At 36.5% G+C, this 24,154-nt stretch overlaps 1 protein-coding gene across 3 annotated transcripts in view; it reads left to right on the forward strand.

Annotated features, from left to right (window-relative positions):
• muc (dihydrolipoamide S-acetyltransferase muc) overlaps positions 1-24,154 on the forward strand; it is a 277,556-nt gene that overhangs the window by 167,743 nt on the left and 85,659 nt on the right. For all 3 annotated transcript variants that reach the window (XM_090392923.1, XM_090392924.1, XM_090392925.1), the window contains exon 10: positions 3,503-3,577. In XM_090392923.1, the coding sequence (XP_090249049.1) occupies positions 3,503-3,577 (75 nt within the window). The remainder of the gene's footprint in view (positions 1-3,502; positions 3,578-24,154) is intronic.

Below are 24,154 nucleotides of genomic sequence, written 5' to 3' on the forward strand. Positions count from 1 at the left end.
TTTGGTCTTTTTTGTTTCAGTCACCCCTATTATGTCAATCTGGTACTTATCTAATTCCTCAGCTAGCTCCATTTCTTTGCCATTCAGGCTTCTTACGTTGATAGTACCGATCTTTAACTCTGGTGATGTTGAGTTGGGGTGCACTTTCAGATTTGTTCCAGTAGCTGACTTTTCGCTGTTCGCCCTGGTTCCCTGGCGAAAACAATGGGGGCCTTGTTTAACCGGGCGACGCCCCAGCCGGCATGAAATTTTGTCATGTTGTACCATCATTTTTTATTTTGGTTTAACCAATAAGAATACAATTTGGTCGGCTAAATCCGAAAACACATGTTCCAACATAAAAATGTGCACAAATTCACATGGAGAGAAGTGGCAAGGAATAAGAAAAGTCTCATTGACTATGTTATTGTTGATAGTGATGTTTTCTCACACCAGAGTGTACAGAGGATTTGAAATTGGAAATCATCACCATTTAGTCTTGAGCAGGATAAAATTGAATTTTATATTGAAAAGAAGAACATGTAAGAAAGTTTTAAAGCGAATAAAAGTTGAGCAGCTCTCAGATGTGAACTGTAGACTAAAATACACAAATATTATTCAAGAAAAAATGAAAGAGTTTGAGAGCAGGAACCAAACCTTGGAGATTCAGTGGCAAGCCCTGAAGAAAATACTGATTGATTCAGCCAGAGAGGCATGTGGTGAGGTTGTGTGCAAGGATAGAAAAATCAGAACTCGATGGTGGACACAGGAAGTTAAAGAGGCAATGAAGGAAAAGAAGAAAGTTCAAAATTTCAAAAGTTTTTTATCAAAAGTTCCTGGCAAATAAGTCAGCTTGTGCTCTTAGAGAATACAGAGACAAATGTAAGAAAGCTAAACACTGTGTAAAACTAGCTAAACAAAAGTCATAGGAGGATTTGGCAAGAACATAGAAAATAAATATCAAGATGGTGGTGAGATATTCTGAAGGTTGTTGAAGAAGCTTAGAAATGGGGGAATGAGTGCTGTAAAAGGAGTTAGAGATGATAAAGGTGACATGAAAATCTGAGAAAAGGATATCCTTGAGGTATGGAGTAATTACTTCAACAAATTGCTAAATGAAACAAGCAGTGATAGCACATTGCTAAAAAACATTCTACAGGCATACAGTCAGGAATACATATCCATACTTGAAGTAGAAAAAGCCATCAAAGGCTTGAAATGTAGTACAACACCAAGGCAGGAGTAGATGATATTCGACCAGAAATGCTGAAGTATGTTGGTATAAAAGTCTTACAGTGGCTGCACTGCATAGTTCAGAAAGTCTGGACAGATGGACGAATTCCCGATGATTGGAGTAAAGCTCTCATAGTACCCATATATAAAATGGAAAATAAAACTGAATGTGAGAATTACAGCGGTATTTCCTTACTGAGTGCTCCTGGCAAGATTTATGTAAGTATACTTGAGAAACGTTTCAGAAGAATTGTGGAAGAAAAGCTTGGTGAAGAACAAGCTGGATTCAGGCCAAATAGAGGTAGTCAGGATCAGATCTTCACTTTAAGACACATAGTTAAGAAAGCATGGAAATATAACAAAGATCTATATTTAAGTTTTGTCGATCTGGAAAAGGAATATGACAAGGTGCCGAGAGAGAAGCTATTCAATACGCTACAGTTATAACGTGTCAATTGCACATTGAATCATTGAAAATGTCAACTGCATTGTGAACGGAGAACCTGTGGAACAAGTAAAACTTTTCAGCTACTTAGGCATAATTTTTAGTGAAGATGGTGAATTAAATATGGAAATAGACAATAGAATCAACAAAGCTGGTATGGTAGGAAGTCAATTGAATAAATTAATATGGAATGAGAGAGAAATTAGTCGGAACACTAAATTAGCTGTGTACAAGACAGTGTTCAAACCAATTTTAACTTATGGATCTGAGAGCTGGGTGTCAGAAGTAAAACACTTGACCAAAGACTAGAGACCGCAGATATGAGAGTCCTGAGAAACATTAGAAGTGTGAACAGATGGCATTAATGGCAATATCATATTAAAAACGAGGATATTAGGAAAGAACTTGACATTGTCAGCATCCAGGAATGCGTTAGCAGAGCTAATCTCAGGTGGTATGGGCACTTAAACAGAGTGGGCGAGGAAAGATTAGCAAAACAAGTGTTCTCTGCCAGGTTGGCAGGAAAACGACTCAGAGGAAGACCAAGATATAGGTGGATTGATACCGTACAAAGTGCCTTAGATGATAGAAATATAAGATCTGATAGAAATTATTAAGCGGATAAAAATCCTGTGTTGTTATATATCCAGTAAGTCAAACTCTAAGATCAAAAACTACGATCTAATAGTTTCATGCCGAAGAACTATCAGCAAATCCAAGCATAAGTGAACACCTGGTAGTACAACACCAAGGCAATTCGAAGCAAAGGTGGAGCAAGCTCCCTCACTATTCTTGATATTCTCTCATAATGTAAAACACAGCTCCTAGGAGATGTAATACCCGCATTACATTATGAGGAGAGGTCACTACCCAGACCTGTTTCAACCTTTTTTGAGGTCTCATCTGTGAGTAGGTAGACCTGGAAAATATCAAAGCTTAGTGAAAAGAACTTACATACCTTCACTATACGAATGCCATAAAGGTGTGCTTATATTTTGTAATTAAAATGAAAAGCCAAATGGCTAGTTTTCTGACAACTTAATAGAAATTAAGCGGATAAAAATCCTATGTTGTTATATAGCCAGTAAGTCAAATTCAAGATCGAGAACTACGATCTATATGAGTTTCAATGCCGAAAAACTATCAGTGGAGGCAATTCGAAGCAAAGGTGGAGCAAAGGGAAGGAGCTATGACAAGGGACTATCCCTGGAAGTTGCAAAAGGAAGCTGTGAGCAGGACAAGGGTGTGAGGAGTGGTTTCTTTGTATGGAGGGTGGTTGAACCGGGGAATGCATTGCCTGATAGAGTGGTAAGAGCAAGAATAGGCAATGAGTTCAAGGAGTGGTATGATAGACTTTGTGTTTCCTAGGAAGGACACCTATCACGATGAGTCTTCTGACTCCATGGAGGGCTGAATAATGATAATAATAATAATAATAATTTTCTTGTACAACTAGTCACAATCAAGCTGCATTTTGAATAGCTTTATCAGCAGCCATTCACTGTAAACATTAAGTGGAGTTTCCCTTTAATTAGCATGTAGTGGCATGCTTTCACATATGTTACCTAGAAAACACAGTTCTTTAATATGACTGTTGTACAGATTATATTAATTGAAAAAATGCCATCTGCTTTCTGCAGATAAACACTTTCAAGGCATGATGTTTGATTCCAGCAATAACATTTCATCATGAAAATTGAACTTCATGTTTGCATTATCATTTAAAAGTTCTGTTGGAAATTTTTAATATCATTTTGCTGTAATGTTGTTTACTATATTGAACATTGGATTTAGGAGCTTAATCTACCTGTGTTTAATTAATAAATTTTTTTTTTTTTTTTCCAGGGAGGCACATTTACAGTTTCCAATCTTGGAATGTATGGCATTAAAAATTTTTCTGCTGTCATTAATCCACCACAGGTTAGTGGTTATAATGTTTGTTTTATTTGTTATTGTCATGAGTGTTGTATATAATTAAGGAGTTAATTATATGTGGGCTGTTCAATAAGTAATAAGACTAATTTTACCGTGGCAAAACCACTCATCACAATATTAATTTCTGTGGAATAAAGAAATGTTGCTGTATGTATTAACAAAAGAGGTTGATAGATGGCGTATACGGGCTGATGTGCCAGAGTGTCACGTGACTAAACGCAAGCTTGTTTCTGAGCGCCTATGAGGCACGACCAGTCTTCAAAATGGAAGCGTCCTTGGAACAGCGTTATGCGATTAAATTTTGTGTGCGTTTGCAAAAATCGGCATCGGACACTTTTAACATGAAACGCGAAGCTTTCCATGATGAAGCAATGTCGGGGGCAAGTGTTTTTCGCTGGCATAAAACTTTTAAGGAAGGAAGGCAAAATGTTCAACGTCCATCACAGAGACAACGATCAACACAGCAGCGATTATCATCAAGCACGTCAAAAGGAAGCATCCATTGCTGAAGAATGGCTTCTTATTGCACCACGATAATGCAAGGCCACATATTGCTGGTTGTGTAGTGGACGTTTTGCAGAAGAACAACACAGATATCCTACCACACCCTCCATACAGTCCTGATCTCGCACCGTGTGATTTCTGGCTGTTTCCTCAGCTCAAGAAACCACTAAGAGGCTGCCATTTCGAAAGCAACAAAGCATGTGTAAAAGCTGTGGAGGTGGTTTTGAAAGAACACTCAAAAAACGGACTTTCACATGTGTTTAAGAAGTGGATGCAACGTTGGGACAAATGCATCGCATCTCATGGTAGTTACTTCGAAAAAGACCATGTAAATGATGACGGTTAAAGGTAATCTGTTCTCTGTAAAAATATAGTCTTATTACTTATTGAACAGCCTACGTATATAATATGATTATATATTATATATATATATATATATATATTATATATTTATGGTTATATATGATTAGTAGTTATATATAATTAATGAATTAAGGAGTTGATGTCGAGGATACATAGTAGTTGGTTGGCGAATTTAGTGCTCCTGTAAAGATGGTGATTTTAGTCTGTTTTTATTGTGTTTTCCCTTAGAAAATTAGTGTTCTGTAGTATACTAGTGTAGATTTTAGTGCTTATAGTGTATTTAGTATTTAATCACATATTTTTTAATTTAAGATATTTCAATATTTAGTATACATTTAAAATGGCACCAAAAAAGAACAAGAAATGTAATGCTAAAAAAGGCACTCAGGCGAGAACAAGAAGGTTTAGCTGTGCTAACAAGGTTATTGTACTCATGGAGGAGGTTAATGAAAATAAATTAGCCGCCAAAATAGTGATGTTGAAGCATATCATCAGAGAGACAACACGGGAATTGCAAAAAGTTGAGAAGCGTTTAAATGAGCATAGGGAGAAAAAGAAAAATGAACAGGAAAATAAGTAACAACAAAGCAAGGAAACAGGTAAGTCAGGAAATAACGGAAATCAAGTAAGTGACATTGTTAGTAAAAAGAAAGAAGTTATTTGGTATGGTGACTCTATAATAAAACATGCTATAGATGAGTGAGTTATAATATCTAGTTTTCCTGGAGCAAAAATTAAAAATATAATGCAAGCAGTTCAAAAACAGAAAAGAAAAGCAAATGAAATCATAGTTGTAGTAGGTATATGAATGATTTAATTGCCGATAAGTTCAGCATGAGAGAGGACATGAAAGGATTGTTGGAAAAAGTGAGTGAAGAGTGAGAAAGTGAAAATCGTCAGTATTTTATCTCGCTATGATAAAAACGAATTAAGAAGAAGGTCTATGATGGCAAATGATTCAATGCATAGGCTGTGTAGAAGGAATGGATGTGAGTTTTTGGATGTGTGGAGTGAGTATGAGGGAAGACTGGATTTGTATAAGAGGGACGGCCTACACCTGAATGCATTTGGTATCAGGAGTTTGGAAAGACTAATAACTGGCATGAGACCTAACACAGAGAGTCAGGGAAACTAAATTATAAAGGGAGGAATGGTGTGAGTGTAAGAGTGACAATGTTGTATAACTATGTTAATGATGGGAATGGGCTTTGTCATGAAAATGTTGACGAGAAGAGAATGATTTTGGGTTTGTGTTCGTCCGGTTCGGACCCATCAAATGTGTCCAAAGATGGGTACATGTGTAAGGCATCAGAGAATAGAGATCTGCAAGTTGTCCAATTGTGTCAAGCAGACAAGACAAGACAATACAAAAGAACAAACAGGTAGATTATTATGTTTGTACACGAATGCTAGGAGTATCAGAAACAAAGGGATAGAGTTTGTCACCTTAGTCATGTCACCTTAGTTATCTACAATCTGTGACCTCAGATTGTAGATATTAGTGAGACCTGGCTATCAGAATCAGACCTAGAAAGTTTTTAACTTGGGTATACTATGTTAAAGATACCAAGCAATTTTATAAGCTAGGTTTTAATTTTTTTTCCCCAAGTGAAGCAAACAGACAAATAAGTCAAGTTTGCACCTGAACGTAGTTCAAGTCTGAGGCAACTCGTAGTAAAGGGGAGTAAGCTCCGATCACTTTCCTTAGAATTTTCCCCTAATGCAAAGCACATCCCCTTGTGGAGATGTACGATGCTATGCATTAAAGGCAAGGGCCACTACCCAGACCGGTTTCGACCTTTATTGAGGTCTCGTCAGTGGGAGCCAGACCCATACTAAGAAAAGGGATCGGAGGTTACTCCACCTTGACTACAAGTTGCCTCAGACTTGAACTAAGTTCAGGTGCAAACTTGACTTATTTGTCTGTTTGCTTCACTTGGGAAAAAAGGATTAAAACCTAGCTTATAAAATTGCTTGGTATCTTTAACACACTCAGACCTACTAACTGGTATCGAGTGTCAAGGGTACAGTATTTTTTGATATCTGACTGACAGATATCGAAAAGCGGTATACAGGGGTATCTGATTCTGCAAGGTTTAAGGTAACCAGTGGTGTACCACAAGGTTCAGTGCTGCTTGGTCCATTATTATTCAGTCTGTACATTAATGATATTGGGAAGGATTTGACAAGTGACATGCAGCTATTTGCTGATGATGCAAAGATAGGTAGGGTAATCAGAAATGCTGTTGATATGCAATACTTGCAGAATGATTTGAATAGGCTGGAATTGTGGGCATGGGAAAATGGGTGTCAGTTCAATGTGAGTAATGTAAAGTCATTCACTTCAGCATGATTGGATATCCAATGTTGTGTTATATTGGTGGGATTAGGCTTGAAGAAACTGGTGAAGCTAGGGATCGTAGAGTATTAGCAAATAGGAAGTTGAAGTTCTCGGGGCCATGGCAAAGATTGCAAATACAACTCAAAAGATAATTGTAATGCTGAAACGAACTTTCATGTGTAAAGATAAAGATGTCATTTTGCTTCTTTACAAAGCCTTGATAAGACCTCACTTGGACTATTGTGCGCAGGTCTGGTCACCTGGTTTCCGTTGTGATTCTGATATATTGGAGAGAGGACAAAGGAAAGTGTTAAAAATGATATCAGGATTGTGGAATACTGATTTTAAAGAGCGATTGAGAATTTGTAGACTGCAGACACTAGCAAACAGGAGAAAGAGGAGTTGATATAATTGAGACTTACAAACTTCTGAAAGGATTATACAGGATTCCAATTGATGGAATTTTTTTCAATTTATGGAGGGTGGGGAAAGGATGAGAGGGCATCCTTAGAAGCTGAGAATGAAGGCTGCTAAGAAGGGGATAAAGGCTAGATTTTTTTCTCATAGAGTGGTAAGTGATTCATAGCGCTTGCACTACATCCACTGGATGTAGTGCAAGCGCTATGAATGAATTCAAGAATAAGTATGATATCTTGTGTGTGTATTATGTGGCCTCCCTTGATGAGTCTCTGATTCCCTGGAGGTTTCTCTTAATAATAATAATAATAATAATATAATATGGGCCAAGTCTATATTCAGCTGTGCAAGAAAAGAGGCTAAAGAAGAAAAATAATATATAATAGGTATTATTTCTGGGAAAATTTCCATGTTACTTCTCTAAGTAAATGTTATTTTATGGCTATTTAGCCTGTTTTTGTTTAGGAGTATCCCTTTTTTATGTCATTGGCTTTTTACTCAAATTTTAGGGCATTACTGATGTTTTATATAGACAAAATATATATATGTATATATAGAAAATAAATATACAGGTATTCCTCGATATATGCGGCTAATTAATCCTCGATGGACACCGCATATATCAAAACTGCATTATTCAATGTTAAGAATTAACTGGGAATAATTATAATGAATCCTGCAAAATATAAAAATTTAAACATCATTTATTTTTTAAGGTGACATGTATTTATATATTTTATTTATACATATTTGTTACATAAAAACTTATATAAATATTTATTTTTTATAAAAAAACTTATCTAATGTAAATTGAACAGTGGTAGCTTTTTTCTCCTCCATGATTTTGCAATAACAATCAATTTGTTTATCTAAACCGTGACTAACGTTCATGCTTCTCTCTACATTTGGATCTATCTCTAGTATAAGTTCTTTTGCCTTCTCAATGGTCCTAAACAATTCTTCAAGTTCTTTGATAGTGATTTCATTAGATACATCTTCCATTTCTTCAATTTCCTTTTCTTCTTCCTCTTCATATGCCTGTTGATGTTCGATTCCAAGAAGATCTTCATTACTTTGGTCTTTCAAATGCGATTCCAATAATTCCCGAATATTTTCTGAAGCGACATTCTCAAAGGCAAGAGCACGTCCAATCAAAACAATATTATCGATAACTTCGTTGACAGGATTAATAGAACTACCCAAATTATTTGCAGATTCAGGCAAAAGATTCTTCCAGACTGCTCTCATATTGTTGGCTGTCACTTCTCCCCAAGACTCGTGAATATTTATAACTGCTTGTTTAATATCGTATTTTTTCCAAAATACGTTATTATTATTAAAAATTAGTGATTGGATCGTCTCTAGTTGTAGCTTGAATTGCCTGGACGAAAGTTCTTCTAATATAGTAAGCCATGAATACAGAAATGACTTTGTAGCTGTATCAAAGATGTCGTATTCGGTGGTAAAAAATACAACCTGCACATTACTATTTAAATCATTAAGTGAGGTGGGATATCCAGGGGGTATCATCCAATACTAAAAGAACTTTGAAAGCTAAATTAAACTAATGTTGGAGCACGACTCGTACCACATGATCTGATCAGTTTCATTGACAAAGTTTCTAATGCTTTGCTTCTTTTCAAACTTTTTGGGCCACACTAATCAAATTTGATACCGCATATATCAAGTTTATGGTAACAATTATTTTTTGTGAACTAATCAAAACCGCATTAATCAAACCCGCATATATCAAGGGATACCTGTGTGTGTATGGAGTCACGACTCTGCCCAATAGAATACAACACAGATACACCAAGCCGGCATGACACAGCCTCCACTTCCCCCACAAGCTCCGAAGATGACATACTATTGAAACTGCTCACACCCCGTTCTCCAATCCCTGATCTTATCCTATAATATCCTTCTCCTTCCACAAAAATTTCCATTTTCTCCCCCATCCCAAAGTATTCTCTGCCCACCTTTAATAATTTAAAAAAACCCTGGTTTTTCAAAAAAGTTCACATACCTCTTGCTCACCAATAATCTCTCACATCTCTCAAACCCCACATTTTCCACCTCCCCCCCTTCCATTCAGTCATACTTTCATCCTTCAACAGCAGATGAATGCATATTGCCTTACACCGGGATGCCACTGAAAAAGAAGTCAGCCAGGAACATCCTACAAAGGTTTGTCCGAGGTTTTCTTCCTATGCATGCTTCATATATATCTGTCTATATAAAACATCAGTAATGCCCTAAAATTTGAGTAAAAAGCCAATGACATTATAAAAAAGGGGTATCCTAAACAAAAATAGGCTAAATAGCCATAAAAAGAATTATATATAATAGCTAGTTTCTGTTTGTCTCCAGTGGACAGCAGAAGAATTTGAAGCAAATGAGAGCTGCCGTACTCGAGTTATTTATGTATGGCAAATAGTGCTTAATGTTTTTAAGTTAACACATTCATACTGAGTAGTGTTTTGCATGTACCTTGCTTTACACAGGAACTTGCTTTACTGCATGTTATGTCCCTTTTGCACATGCCTGATATGCAAAAATGCACATCAGGCATGTACATTTTTGCAGTTTTCCATGTATAATACAGCATGCTGTTTTAGTTTTTTTAGTAGAATTTTATTTACAAAATTTTCAACAAGGCTTTCAACAAGGGGTGCTTAAGGGTCAAAGCTGTATAACTGAGAGGAGACCTCCACATAGCCTTTAAAGGAATGCGGAGAACCGACCAGGGCTTCTGACCTAATGTCCAATCCTCACCGTCTCGTGGTGCACCCTGTTGGGTATCTACTTTGATACTGAACGAACGAGGATGGGCTGGCAATTTGGGATTTAGCCGACCAAATTGTATTCTTATTGGTTAAACCAAAATAAAAAATGATGGTACAACATGACAAAATTTCATGCCGGCTGGGGCGTCGCCCGGTTAAACAAGGCCCCCGTTGTTTTCGCCAGGAAACCAGGGCGAACAGCGAAAAGTCACCTACTGGAACAAATCTGAAAACAAACCCCAACTCAACATCACCAGAGTTAAAGATCGGTACTATCAACGTAAGAAGCCTGAATGGCAAAGAAATGGAGCTAGCTGAGGAATTAGATAAGTACCAGATCGACATAATAGGGGTGACTGAAACAAAAAAGACAAAAACTGGTGAGATCTTTCTGAGCAATAAATACAAAATGTTATATTCAGGCAATAACAATCAAGGAAAAGAAGGAGTAGCCATAGTATTCAACACAAAATACGAGGCTAATCTTCTTGAATGGCAATCAGTCTCAAGTAGAGTAATGTGGGCAAATATGAGAATGGGGAACTGGACAATGAGACTTATTTGTGCCTATGGTCCCACAGAAGGTTCTACTAAGGTAGAAGTGGAGGAATTTTTTGAGGCTTTAGAAAAAGCAACTGACACAATGAAAAAGGAAAAGTTGGTCCTTGTTGGGGATCTAAATAGTAGAGTAGGAAATGATTGTGAGACATACAAAAATATTTTGGGAAAATTTGGAGAAAAGAGCAAAGCTAATAATAATGGCAAATATCTGTTGGATTTCTGCTCAGGACATGGACTGGTTATTACTAACACCATGTTCCAACATAAAAATGTGCACAAATTCACATGGAGAGAAGAGGCTAGGAATAAGAAAAGTCTCATTGACTATGTTATTGTTGATAGTGATGTTTTCTCCCTGGTGCAGGACACCAGAGTGTACAGAGGATTTGAAATTGGAAGTGATCACTATTTAGTCTTGAGCAGGATAAAATTGAATTTCATATTGAAAAGAATAACATGTAAGAAAGTTTTAAAGCGAATAAAAGTTGAGCAGCTCTCAGATGTAAACTGTAGACTAAAATACAGAAATATTATTGAAAAGAAAATGAAAGAGTTTGAGAACAGAAATCAAACCTTGGAGATTCAGTGGAAAACTCTGAAGGAAACATTGACTGATTCTGCCAGAGAGGCATGTGGTGAGGTTGTGTGCAAAGATAAAAAAATCAGAACTCCCTGGTGGACACAGGAAGTTAGAGGCAGTGAAGGAAAAGAAGAAAGCATATCAAAAGTTCCTGGCAAATAAGTCAGCTTTTACTCTTACAGAATACAGAGACAAATGTAAGAAAGCTAAACAGTGTGTAAAACTAGCTAAACAAAAGTCACGGGAGGACTTTGGCAAGAATATAGAAAATAAATATCAAGAACGTGGCAAAATATTCTGGAGGTTGTTGAAGAAGCTTAGGAATGGAGGAAAGAGTGCTGTAAAAGGAATTAGAGATGATAAAGGTGAAATGAAAACAGGAGAAAAAGATATCCTTGAAGTATGGAGTAATTACTTTGAAAAACTGCTAAATGAAACAAGCAGTGATGACAGCACAGTGATAAAAAACACTGACCAGGCATGCAGTCAGGAATACATATCCATACTTGAAGTAGAAAAAGCCATCAAAGGCTTGAAATGTGGAAAGGCAGCAGGAGTAGATGATATTCGACCAGAAATGCTGAAGTATGGTGGTATAAGAGTCTTACAGTGGCTGCACTGCATAGTTCAGAAAGCCTGGACAGAGGGACGAATTCCCAATGATTGGAGTAGAGCTCTCCTAGTATCCATATATAAAAAGGGAAATAAAACTGAATGTGAGAATTACAGAGGTATTTCCCTACTGAGTGTTCCTGGCAAGATCTATGCAAGTATACTTGAGAAACGGTTGAGAAGAATTGTGGAAGAAAAGCTTGGTGAAGAACAAACTGGATTCAGGCCAAATAGAGGCTGTCAGGATCAGATCTTCACTTTACGACAAATAGTCGAGAAAGCATGGGAATATAACAATGATCTGTATTTAAGTTTTGTCGATTTGGAAAAGGCATATGACAAGGTGCCAAGAGAGAAGCTATTCAATACGCTGCAGTTATATGGTGTCAATGGGGCATTATATCAAGCAATACTTAGTCTTTATTTGAGTTGTGAGTCAGCAGTTAGAATTGAAGGAAGTACAGGAAGATGGTTTAATGTTAAATCTGGTGTGAGACAAGGATGTACATTATCCCCTCTGTTATTCATTATCTATATGGATCACATTATGAAGGAATGTGGTATTAAACCTGATATCAAAATTGGAGATGTTAATGTCAGCTCTTTGCTTTATGCGGATGATATTATACTTCTAAATAAATCCGCTACAAGTCTGCAAGATTCTCTGACTAAATTGAATAGCTGTTGTAATAGATATGGTATGAAGGTCAGCAATAAAAAGACAAAGACAATGAAAATAGGCAGAATCATTGAAAATGTCAACTGTGTTGTGAATGGAGAACCTGTGGAACAAGTAAAACATTTCAGCTACTTAGGCACAATTTTTACTGAAGATGGTAAACTAAATATAGAAATAGACAACAGAATCACCAAAGCTGGTATCGTGGGAAGTCAATTGAATAAATTCATATGGAATAAGAGAGAAATTAGTCGGAACACTAAATTAGCTGTATACAAGACTGTGTTCAAACCAATTTTAACTTATGGATCTGAGAGCTGGGTCAGAAGTAAAACACTTGACCAAAGACTAGAGACCGCAGATATGAGAGTCCTGAGAAAGATTAGAGGCGTGAACAGATGGCATCAATGGCAATATCATATTTTAATATATTAGGAAAGAACTTGACATTGTCAGCATCCAGGAATGCGTTAGCAGAGCTAATCTCAGATGGTATGGTCACTTAAATAGAATGGGAGAGGAAAGATTAGCAAAACAAGTGTTCTCTGCCAGGTTGGCAGGAAAACGACCCAGAGGAAGACCAAGATATAGGTGGATTGATATGGTACAAAGTGCCTTAGACGATAGAAATATAAGATCTGATAATGTTGGAGTCTTGACAAGTAACAGACTGATTTGGAGGAAAATTGTAGATAGGAAGTTAGTAATGATGTAATTTTTTCATGTAGTACTGTCATATCCTGTAGACCCCTTGAGGGTACATGGCAGGAATTTGATGATGATGATGATGAAATTTTCAACAACAATTCAAACTAATTTCGAGTTATATATATATATATATATATATTTATTTATTTGCCTTTGAAAATCTGTTTTATGTAACTATGTGCAGGGTCAGCTAGACTTGCAACACTTGCATTGCAAACTTGACTTGTTTGTCTGTTTGCTTACTTGGGAAATGGAGTAAAACCAGGTTTAAAATAGCTTGGTATCTTTAACATATATATATATATATACATTTGCTTTTGAAAATCTATTTTGCATAAATTCTTTGGTCTCTACTGCATCATAAGCAGACGTTATTACTATTACTATTATTAAGGGCAACTCCAGGGAGTCATTAGACTCATCGAGGGAGGCCCCAAATCATATTCATCACAACTATTCGACATTCATACAGTATCTATCATACCTCGCCTTAAACTCATTCACTGTCACAGCATCCACCACAGACTGTGGATGCTGTGACTCAGGGAGCGCATTCCACTCATTCACTACTCTAAAAGTAAAGAACCCAGCTCTAACACCTTTACTAACCACACTCTTGCCCAGTTTCCATGGATGTCCCCTAGTCCTCCCACAACCAGCCCTGTTCTCAAAAATATCTTCTGAATTAATTTTATTACCATGTATTTTTTGCAACTGAATATTGACCTTAAAAGAGAATGTTAGGACAACATGTTAAATGCTGTTTGAATCTACAGTAAAAGATTGTTTTGTTTTGTTTGCATTTATGGGGTATAGTGTCCAGGAGGAGATTTGGTTTTCATTATCTAAGGTCATTTTCATTCTGGTATGTTCATATACAGTAAAATTGTCACTAAATATAGTACATAGACTGAAGTATTTAGTGATACAAAAAACTGTTTGTTTTTATTGTTTTCCAAGGGGGTTTATGGTGTCTTTTTTTATGGGCGGGGAGATGTTTTTCACTATACATGGACATTTTCATTCCAGTCACTTTGGAAAGAAGAGGCATAGTGAGTAAAAACAAATTTTCCTATTTTTTAAAAGAAGAGGATTGTGTCTGATAAGTTTTTTTTTTTTACCACTTGATGCTGAAAATCTGTGGTGTTCTCTGCAATCCATACTGATAACCTTATGGAATTCATGATACAAGAAATCAACAGATATGCAGATTAGTGCGCTTGTCTACCACTTAGGAATGTAAAACTCCAGACAAACAAATAAAATCCAAGAAATTGAATATCCACATGCAAGGAAAAAATGAAAAATATTTTCAGAATCTTTTTACTTAATGGAATTATACATGTTCTTGAAATACAGTGGTATCTCGCTAATCCAAACTGATAAAAACCTTGCTCGTTTGGATTATCGAATTTTCTCCCAAGAGACAACAATAACTAGACAAAAATAATCAGATTCTAATGGTACATCAATTTAATTCTGTAAATAAATGAAGTAACTGATAGAAAAAAAGCTACTGTACTGTAATGTAAAACTTAAAAAATAATACAATACACAAGTTTATTTTAGTAAAATATTTAGTTTGTATTTACCTGTGTTGTTGAGGATTCTGATTTAATAAAATTGCATAGTTCAGTACATAACTTAATTTGTGAAAAAAATATCACTTTCTTGTACACAACACAAAAAATAAGTTTTTTTATTTCTTCGTAAAAAAAGTCACTGATTTTCTTTTACTTCTTGGAAGCTAAATTTTTTTCGAATGCTTCTTCTCGGAGCTGCATTAGCAATAAAATTTTGTGGAATGGTGTGTCATTCTGCTTAGGCCATTCTATACACGTATTAAAACCGTTAACTGCCTCTTCATGTTTTACTTTTTTTTCTTCGAGTTCTTTATCATCATCATCATCGTCTTCTAATTTATTCTGTAGCGTCATATTTATAATTTCAGCATCTGATTTGATTTTGAATTCACTTTCGGTTCTACCTGTAATCCATTCCATAACATCTGTTTGTGAAATTTCAACATCTGGATTTATATTTTTAACCAAATTATGCAAGTTTTGAATTTCCTCTTTTTGTGTATCACCGTAGTTATCTTGGTAAATTCCAGAAGACCACAGTTTTTTCCTTAATGCTCAAATTGCTTCAGGTTCGACGACTTCCCAAGCAGTAGCAACTGAGAATGCTACATTCTTCAAACTTATATTTTTTTATTGATGTGGTAAAGTCATAATTTTGGGAAATTACATTTAAAAGCAGTTCGGATTACTGGAGGTTCGGTTTAGCGAGATACCACTATACATTTATACTGATAAAAGAATTCCATATGTAAAAACTGGCAAATAAATAATGCTGTGCAGGTTAGTGATTGCTTGTATAAAATTTCAAGATTGCTGTAACAAACATATTGTCAGCAAAATGTAAACCATATATGAGGCTGAGGGAATATAGTGTCAAAGAGTTCTTTGTCTAGATCATAGGTTCCCAAAGTGGGCGGTACCGCCCTCCCAGTGGGCGCTGAAGCCTTCGGAGGGGGGGCATAGTGGGAGCAGAAGCATTTGGGGGCATTCAGGCAGCCTAGGGGTCGGCAGCTCTTTATAGAAGAAATTAATAATATATATTTAAAAATTAATTATTTTAGTGATTTTGCGATTAGATAATCATTGAAAATTTAAATATTGCATTTTAATTCATCTTATGCCTGTCTTACACGATCAATTTTTTTTATCAATTTTCTATTTCAATTATTTAATCATTTGAAAATTTACCATGTCATTTAGAAATAGATGTCAATTTTCTATGTCAATGAGAAAATAGAGCATGTATATATGTGTGTATAATACGGGGGGTGTTACAAAATTTGTCTTGCAAAGTGGGCGGTGGTCCGAAAAAGTTTGGGAACCTATGGTCTAGATGCTCCATGAAATAATCAGCTAAGGAAGGCTGGTAAAATAGGACTGTCCATTGCTGTTCCTTCTATTTGTTTGAACAACTTATTATGCTATTTAAAATTGGCTGTGTTGATTTAAATAGATTGGCAATGTTTTCTGGGAAATCAGATTGTAAAAACTGAAAAATCTCTTTTAATGGTATGTTGGTGACTAGGGAGAATACATCAATAGAAACCATAATCTCATTATTAGACAAATTATTATTATTACATCCTCTGTGGAGTCAACAGACTCATTGTGGGAGGTTCATTCAACTGACAACATATAGAATCTTAAGATCCTTAACACTCCTTGCATTAACAACACATTCTGGCAATGCAATCCATTCACTGACAATTCTCCATGTAAAAAATCTACTCCTCACACCCTTCTTCACCACACTTTTATATAACTTCCAGGAATGATCTGGTTCTTCCCCTCTCACCTTCTACTCTTTTTATAATCTCCCTCTGGATTAATCTGATAAAATCCTCTCACTAACTTAAATGTTTCTATCATATCACATCTCTTCCTTCTATCCACCAAACTCTGCAATCTACATCTTTTCAACCTCTCTCCATAGGCAGCATTCCAAAGTCCCGATATTGTCTTAGTCACTCGTCTCTGAATCCTCTCCAATATCTCCACATCACATTGAAAACCAGGTGACCAGTTCTGAGCACAATAGTCCAAGTGTGGTCTGACCAGTGCCTTATACAGTGGCACAACCACTTTCTTATCCTTGCATGTTAGAGTACTTCTTATCATAGCAGCACTAAAATCTGCAACCTTTGCAACACTAGCAATATGCCCTCTAAACTTCAATCTACTGTCAACCACCAAATCTCTGATCTCATCCACTTCCTGCAGTATGACACCATCAATATAGTACACAGCCTTATATTTCTACACTCCAAAATGCAGCACCTTGCACTTTATTGATATTAAAACTACAACCCCACTCTTTTGTCCAAGTAAAAAGCCTATTCAAATCTTCCTGAAGGGATTCAGTGTCAGCAGTGTTACTTATAATTCTTCCCAACTTTGCATCATCAACAAATAACTGAAGATCCCCAGTTAGTCCACATGATATATCATTTACAAACAAGTTAAACAGCAGGGGGCCCAAGAACAGAACCCTGGGGCATGCCATTGGTTACCCTTCTTTTTGAGACACTGCTCCATCATGCATAACCTGCTGGTATCGTCCAGAGAACCAATCTCTGACCTATCTAACCAGTATATTCCCATCCTCTGCAGCTTGTACACCAAATGATCATGTGGTAATCTATCAAATGCTTTTGCAAAGTCTAAGAATATCACTGTATCGATCTTTTATTTTCTCTTTGAAGTAAAGATTGTTTTTGATATAAGAGCTGATATTGCCAAATTCCAGAGATGACAAAAGAGAGGTTTTGCAAGGTAATAAGTTGGAGAGCCAGTACAGACCACTATTGGGCATAGTCGGTTGCCATCCTTATGCACTTTAGGAAGACCATAGAGACAATGCAGACAGGCATGATGAATTCATAACTTCTCAACAGTAGTGGCATCCCATGATTGTACATTGTCTAATAATTTATTTAATTTATTGATTTGACTTTTGGTTGGATCCAATAAGATATTAATTTTACAATTATACTTGGTGGCTATAATAAATTTAGTTTATTTTCCAATTTTTCCAATCAAAACAATATTATCGATAACTTCGTTGACAGGATTAATAGAACTACCCAAATTATTTGCAGATTCAGGCAAAAGATTCTTCCAGACTGCTCTCATATAGTTGGCTGTCACTTCTCCCCAAGACTCGTGAATATTTATAACTGCTTGTTTAATATCGTATTTTTTCCAAAATTCCCCTAGAGTGATTGGATCGTCTCTAGTTGTAGCTTGAATTGCCTGGACGAAAGTTCTTCTAATATAGTAAGCCATGAATATAGAAATGACTTTGTAGTCCATAGGCTGTATCAAAGATGTCGTATTCGGTGGTAAAAAATACAACCTGCACATTACTATTTAAATCATTAAGTGAGGTGGGATATCCAGGGGGTATCATCCAATACTAAAAGAACTTTGAAAGCTAAATTAAACTAATGTTGGAGCACGACTCGTACTACATGATCTGATTGGTTTCATTGACCAAGTCTAATGCTTTGCTTATTTTCAAACATTTTGGGCCACACTAATCAAATTTGATACCGCATATATCAAGTTTATGGTCACAATAATTTTTTGTGTACTAATCAAAACTGCATTAATCAAAGCTGCATATATCAAGGGATACCTGTGTATATATATATATATATATATATATATATATATAGACATAAACGATAGCCATAGAATGTGACAAAAACTCGATGAATGTCCACCAGCTCTACATAATTTCTGATAGTTGGAGTCACGACTCTGACCAATAGAATACAACACAGATACACCTAGCCGGCATGACATAGCCTCCACTTCCCCCACAAGCTCCAAAGATGACGTACTGTCGAAACTACTCGCACTCCGTTCTCCAATCCCTGATCTTATCCTATAATATCCTTCTCCTTCCACAAAAATTTCTATTTTCTCCCCCATCCCAAAGTATTCTCTGCCCACCTTTAATAATTTAAAAAAAAACCTGGTTTTTCAAAAAAGTTCACATACCTCTTGCTCACCAATAATTCTCTCACATCTCTCAAACCCCACATTTTCCAACCCCCCCCTTCCATTCAGTCATACTTTCATCCTTCAACAGCAGATGAATGCATATTGCCTTACACTGGGATGCCACTTGGTTACCATTCATGAAAGATAAACAACTCACCCCCCCCACCTTCCTTCTCTCTCTCTCTCTCCCTGCTATTTACCTAGTTCACTATGATCATCTCTGCTCATACTATGGACAAACAGGACACTGTTGAAAACAACTACAGGAAAATAAATCTTATATTAACAAAAATAAACCTGAAAAATCTAGCCTTGCTCAGCACAGAGTGGACACTCACCACTAAATCATATGGTCCAGTGCTCACCTTTTACATCAATGCTGGTTTAGATTTGAGTAGCTATATAATAACTGAAGTCCCCAGTTATTATATAACTGAGGCAGTTCTACACCGTCCAACTTTAAATTGGAATGACAGTCTCTATGTTGCCAAGACTTGGAAAAGTCTCATCTTCATAAATGGCAAGCAATAATGTCCCCTCCATTTTAATTATTATTTGTATTATTATTATTATTATAAAATAAAATTTAAAATTTTATTTATATTAAAAATTTTATAAATTTATTAAAATTATAATAAAAATACTTATATTAAAATATTATCATCATCATCATCAAGTTCCTGCTGTACCCTCAAGGGGCATACAGGATATGATAATACTACATGAAAAATTTACATCATTACTAACTTCCTATCTACAATTTTCCTGAAATCAATCTGGTATCTGTCAAGACTCCAACATTACCAAATGTTATATTTCTATCTTCTAAGCCACTTTTTGCATGTATCAATCCACCTATATCTTTTCCTCTGGGTCTTTTTCTTGCCACACTGGTAGAGAATACTTGTTTTGCTAACCCTCTAAAATGCTGTTTAAGTGACCAGATTAGCTCTGCTAACACATTCCTGGATGCTAACAATGTTACATTCTTTCCTAATAGCCTCATTTTTAATATGATATTGCCACTTATGCCATCTTTTCAGAACTCTCATATCTGCAGTCTCTAGTCTTTGGTCAAATGGTTTATTTCTAACCCAGCTCACAGATCCATAAGTTAAAATTGGTTTGAACACTGTCTTGTATACAGCTGGTTTAGTGTTTTCACTAATTTCTCTCTCATTTCATATAAATTTATTCAATTGACTTCCTACAATACCAGCTTTATTGATTCTGTTGTCTATTTCCATATTTAATTTACCATCTTCACTAAAAATCTTGCCTAGATAGATAAAATGTTTTACTTCTTCTAAAGTTGAGTTGAGAGACTTTAACTATCATCATCATCATCATCAAATTCCTGACATATACTCTCAAGGGGTGTACAGGATATGATAGTACTACATGAAAAATTTACATCATTACTAACTTCCTATTTGCAATTTTCCTCCAAATCACTCTATTACCTTTCAAGACTCCAATATTATCAGGTGTCTTATATTTCCATCTTCTAAGGCACTTTTTACTGTATCAATCCACCTATATCTTGGTCTTTCTCTGGGTCTTTTTCCTGCCAACCTGGTAGAGAACACTTGTTTTGCTAATCTTTCCTCTCCCATTTTTTTTGTTTAAGTGATCATACCACCTGAGATTAGCTCTGCTAATGCATTTCTGGATGCTGACACTATCAAATTCTTTCCTAACATCCTCATTTTTAATATGATATTGCCATTAATGCCATCTGTTCATGCCCCTAATCTTTCTCAGGACTCTCATATCTGCTGTCTCTAGTCTTTCATCAAGTGGTTTACTTCTGACCCATCTCTGGTAGAGCCTCTGCTACTAATGGCTCAGTTAAGTAAGTTTGAGCGTGGTTAGTAGTTGGAAGGGGACCAATCATTTGATGCTGTTGGCACACTCTCCCTCGATGAGTCCTTGGACTCCCTGGAGGTGTCAAATAATAATAATAATAATATATGTAAGTTAAAATTGGTTTCAACACTGTATTGTATACAGCTAATTTAGTGTTTTTTAATTATTTCTCTCTTATTCCATATAAATTTATTCAGTTGACTTCCTACCATACCAGCTTCCTTGATTCTGTTGTCTATTTCCTTATTTAATTTACCATCTTCACTAAAAATCGTGCCTAATTAGCTAAAATCTTTTACTATCTATATGTTCTATAGGTTCTCCATTCACAATGCAGTTGATATTTTCAATGCTTCTGCCTGTTTTCATTGTCTCTCTTGTTATTGCTGACCTTCATACCATATCTATTACAACAGTTATTCAATTTAGTCAGGGAACCTTGCAGACTTGTAGGGCGCTAGTGTCCTTGGTAAATGTGGCGGTCGAGTTTAGCTAGTCTAGAAAACGTGTTTTTAAAGTTAAATATAGTGTGGCTTTTTGTCACAAATTGTGCTGCAATTGTGCATCGGTTAGAAACAAGTGTCCTTCAGTGGTATTATTGTTTAGAACTGTGTTGTATATATTGTGTTTTTACTGCCTTTTGTTTCACTATATCAACGTGTAAAGATGGCGTCCAACAAGAAACGTACGTCAGCGGCGCGCAGGACTTCTACTACTACACGAAAGGCTTGCTCAGCGTTAGATTTTTCGCAATGGATGCGTTGCGGAAACTGCTATATGTATGCACCGAAAAATGTGAAGGATCTGTGGTCGGTCTGGCAAAATGAGAAGAAGGAAAATGTCGACGTATGTGAGAAGTGTCGGGATAGGCTGGAGCGTTTAGGAATGGAAGCTGACATCGGGACCGTAGCGGAAGAACTTCGGCGGGAGTTTATGAAAATGAAAAATGACCTTCATCTTCTTCATGATGAAGTGGAAGTGATCGGTAAGGAGATACTGGAAGTTAAAGATGAGTTTAATGTGTTAAACAGAGAAATTAGGACTATAGAGATTACTTTAGCTGAAATAACTAGAACAGGATTACATATGGGTGAGTCTTTGGTGAATGATTCAGTAATAAATAGTATGGGAGTGATTGGGAGTCAACATAATAAAACCACAAGTGGCCTAGAAGAAATGAGATGTAGTGAGAGTGGGGGGGTAAGTAATAGAGAGTTGAGTAATGAAGCTAGGAGAGTCAGGCTGAATAGTGTAGAAAATGAGTCCATGAGTGTGGACTTGAATGAAGTTATGAGTGGTAAAATATATGGTGATTCTATGATTAAGGGTATGGAGAGTGGTATGCATGAGGAGTGCTTGGCTGATGGGACAATAGAAAGAGTGGCTTTAGCAATAAAGAGAGGGCATGAAACAGACAAGATGATAGTTATGGTGGGTACGAATGACCTGAGAGGTAGTATAAATCGGGTAGGAAAAGATTTGAGAACATTATTAGATATTGTGAAGAGGAAAAAGTGTCAATGGGAGAATAGTGTGTGTGCTACCTCGTTTTGACAATTACGAGTTAAGTAGACGAGCAATGATAATGAATGATATGATTGCAAGAATGTGCAGAAAAAGAGGTCTGGAGTTTGTTGATGTTTGGAGTGTGTTTGAAGGAAAAAGGCAGTTGTATGCTAGAGATGGACTGCATCTTAACATGGAAGGACATAAGCGATTGAAGAAGTTATTGTTTTCTGAACAGGTTGAAGTTATTGGGCAGGGAAACTAATATTGAAAAGGTTGAGTGTAAGAGAGAGAAACTTTAGCACTGATTGTGTATTTATTAATCCTTATAGGCAGAATAAATTGCAGAAGAGCGGGGATAAAAATCGACATAGGACTACAGTAGTTAGTGACTTATATATCAGTTCTAAAGCCGGTACAAGATCTAGAGGGAATCTGCAATTTTTTGTATACCAATGCTAGAAGCATTCGAAATAAGAGAGAAGAATTTTTGGCATTAGTCAGTGAAATCTCACCAAAAGTTGTAGGCATTAGTGAAACTTGGCTGTCAGCAGAAGATGTGGTCACTGGAATTGAATGTGAAGGGTACAGTATTTTCAGGGAGGATAGAGAAGATAGAACAGGAGGAGGAGTACTGTTGATGATAGCTGATGTGTTGCAGCCAAAGAAAGTAGTATATCATGATGATAGACATGTGAATGAGAGTTCATTTGAGGCAGTCTGGTGCGAAATAGTGACCAACGCAACCAAATATACAGTTGGATGCTGCTATAGGCCAGGGAGTACGGGGGGAGATATTGAATTCATGCATCAGCAACTTAGTGCAATGAGTGAAGGGCTTAGTGATTATTATGGGGGATTTTAATTATGGTGATATCAGTTGGAAGGAGGAAATATCACGTAGCAAAAAGGAAATGGAAGTTCATACATCTTCTACGAGATAATTACTTGAAACAGCACGTAACTGAAGGGACACGTGGTGTGAGAGTGTTGGACCTGGTTATTGGTTCAGAGGTTATATGCATAAGTAAGGTGTCCTCGTTACCTCCAGTTGGTGAAAGCGATCATGTGGTATTGACTTGGGAGGTTGCAAAATCTGTGGATTTTTCTATTAAGAAGGGGTATGTACGGAACTACAGGTTAGGCAATTATAACAAGCTTCGGAGTGAGCTTGCAGCCATCCCATGGCAAAACATATTGCAAGGGAAAGATGTTAGCAGTGCTTGGGATAAAATCAGCGGGTATCTGAGGAAAGCAATATCAGATTGTGTCCCTATGGTCAGGAGGTCAAACAAGGCAGGCATTAGATGGATGAGCAGTAGTATCAAGCTTGAATTGCAAAAAAAGAAAATGTTATGGAGAATTTACAAGGAGAAGGGCGATCAGGACACCCATGAGCAGTACAAGGCTCAAGCTAGGAAGGTTACCAGCATAGTAAGAAAAGCTAAATCAGATTATGAGAAGACCTTAGCCAAAGAGATCAAGGGTAATCCCAAAGAGTTCTTCCGCTATGTGGCAAGTAAGAGGAAGAATGACTTCGGAAGGATAACCTTAGTGGGTGCTGATGGTATTGAAGTGACAAAATCAGATGTAATAGTCGAGTTACTGAGTGATCACTTCTCAAAAGTCTATCACCCAAGTGAGGATATTTCTATACCTATAGCAATACCTAATGTGAGAATTGAAGCTAAAGAATCAGAGGTATTAAATATATTGCAAAACTTAAATGCAAACACTGCGGTAGGCTTAGATGGAATATCAGCTCGGGTGTTGCGTGAATGTGCAAATGAATTGTCAACCCCTCTTACCTGGATATTTAATTTAAGTTTGAACTCTGGTATGGTCCCTAGGGAGTGGAAGTTAGGCAAAGTGGTTCCTTTGCATAAGGGTGGCTCTAAAACTGCGGTATTGAATTACAGACCAATCACCATCTCAGGAGTAGTGGTAAAAGTATTGGAAAAGTTGGTTAAAGACAAAATTCAAGAATGGGTGGATCAGGATATGATACTCTATAGAGGCCAACATGGTTTTGTTAAAGGTAGATC

Source organism: Typopeltis vanoorti, chromosome 5 (assembly GCF_054136105.1).
Source record: "Typopeltis vanoorti isolate ZY-2024b chromosome 5, IOZ_Tvanoo_1.0, whole genome shotgun sequence".
NCBI classification, from domain to species: domain Eukaryota; kingdom Metazoa; phylum Arthropoda; class Arachnida; order Uropygi; family Thelyphonidae; genus Typopeltis; species Typopeltis vanoorti.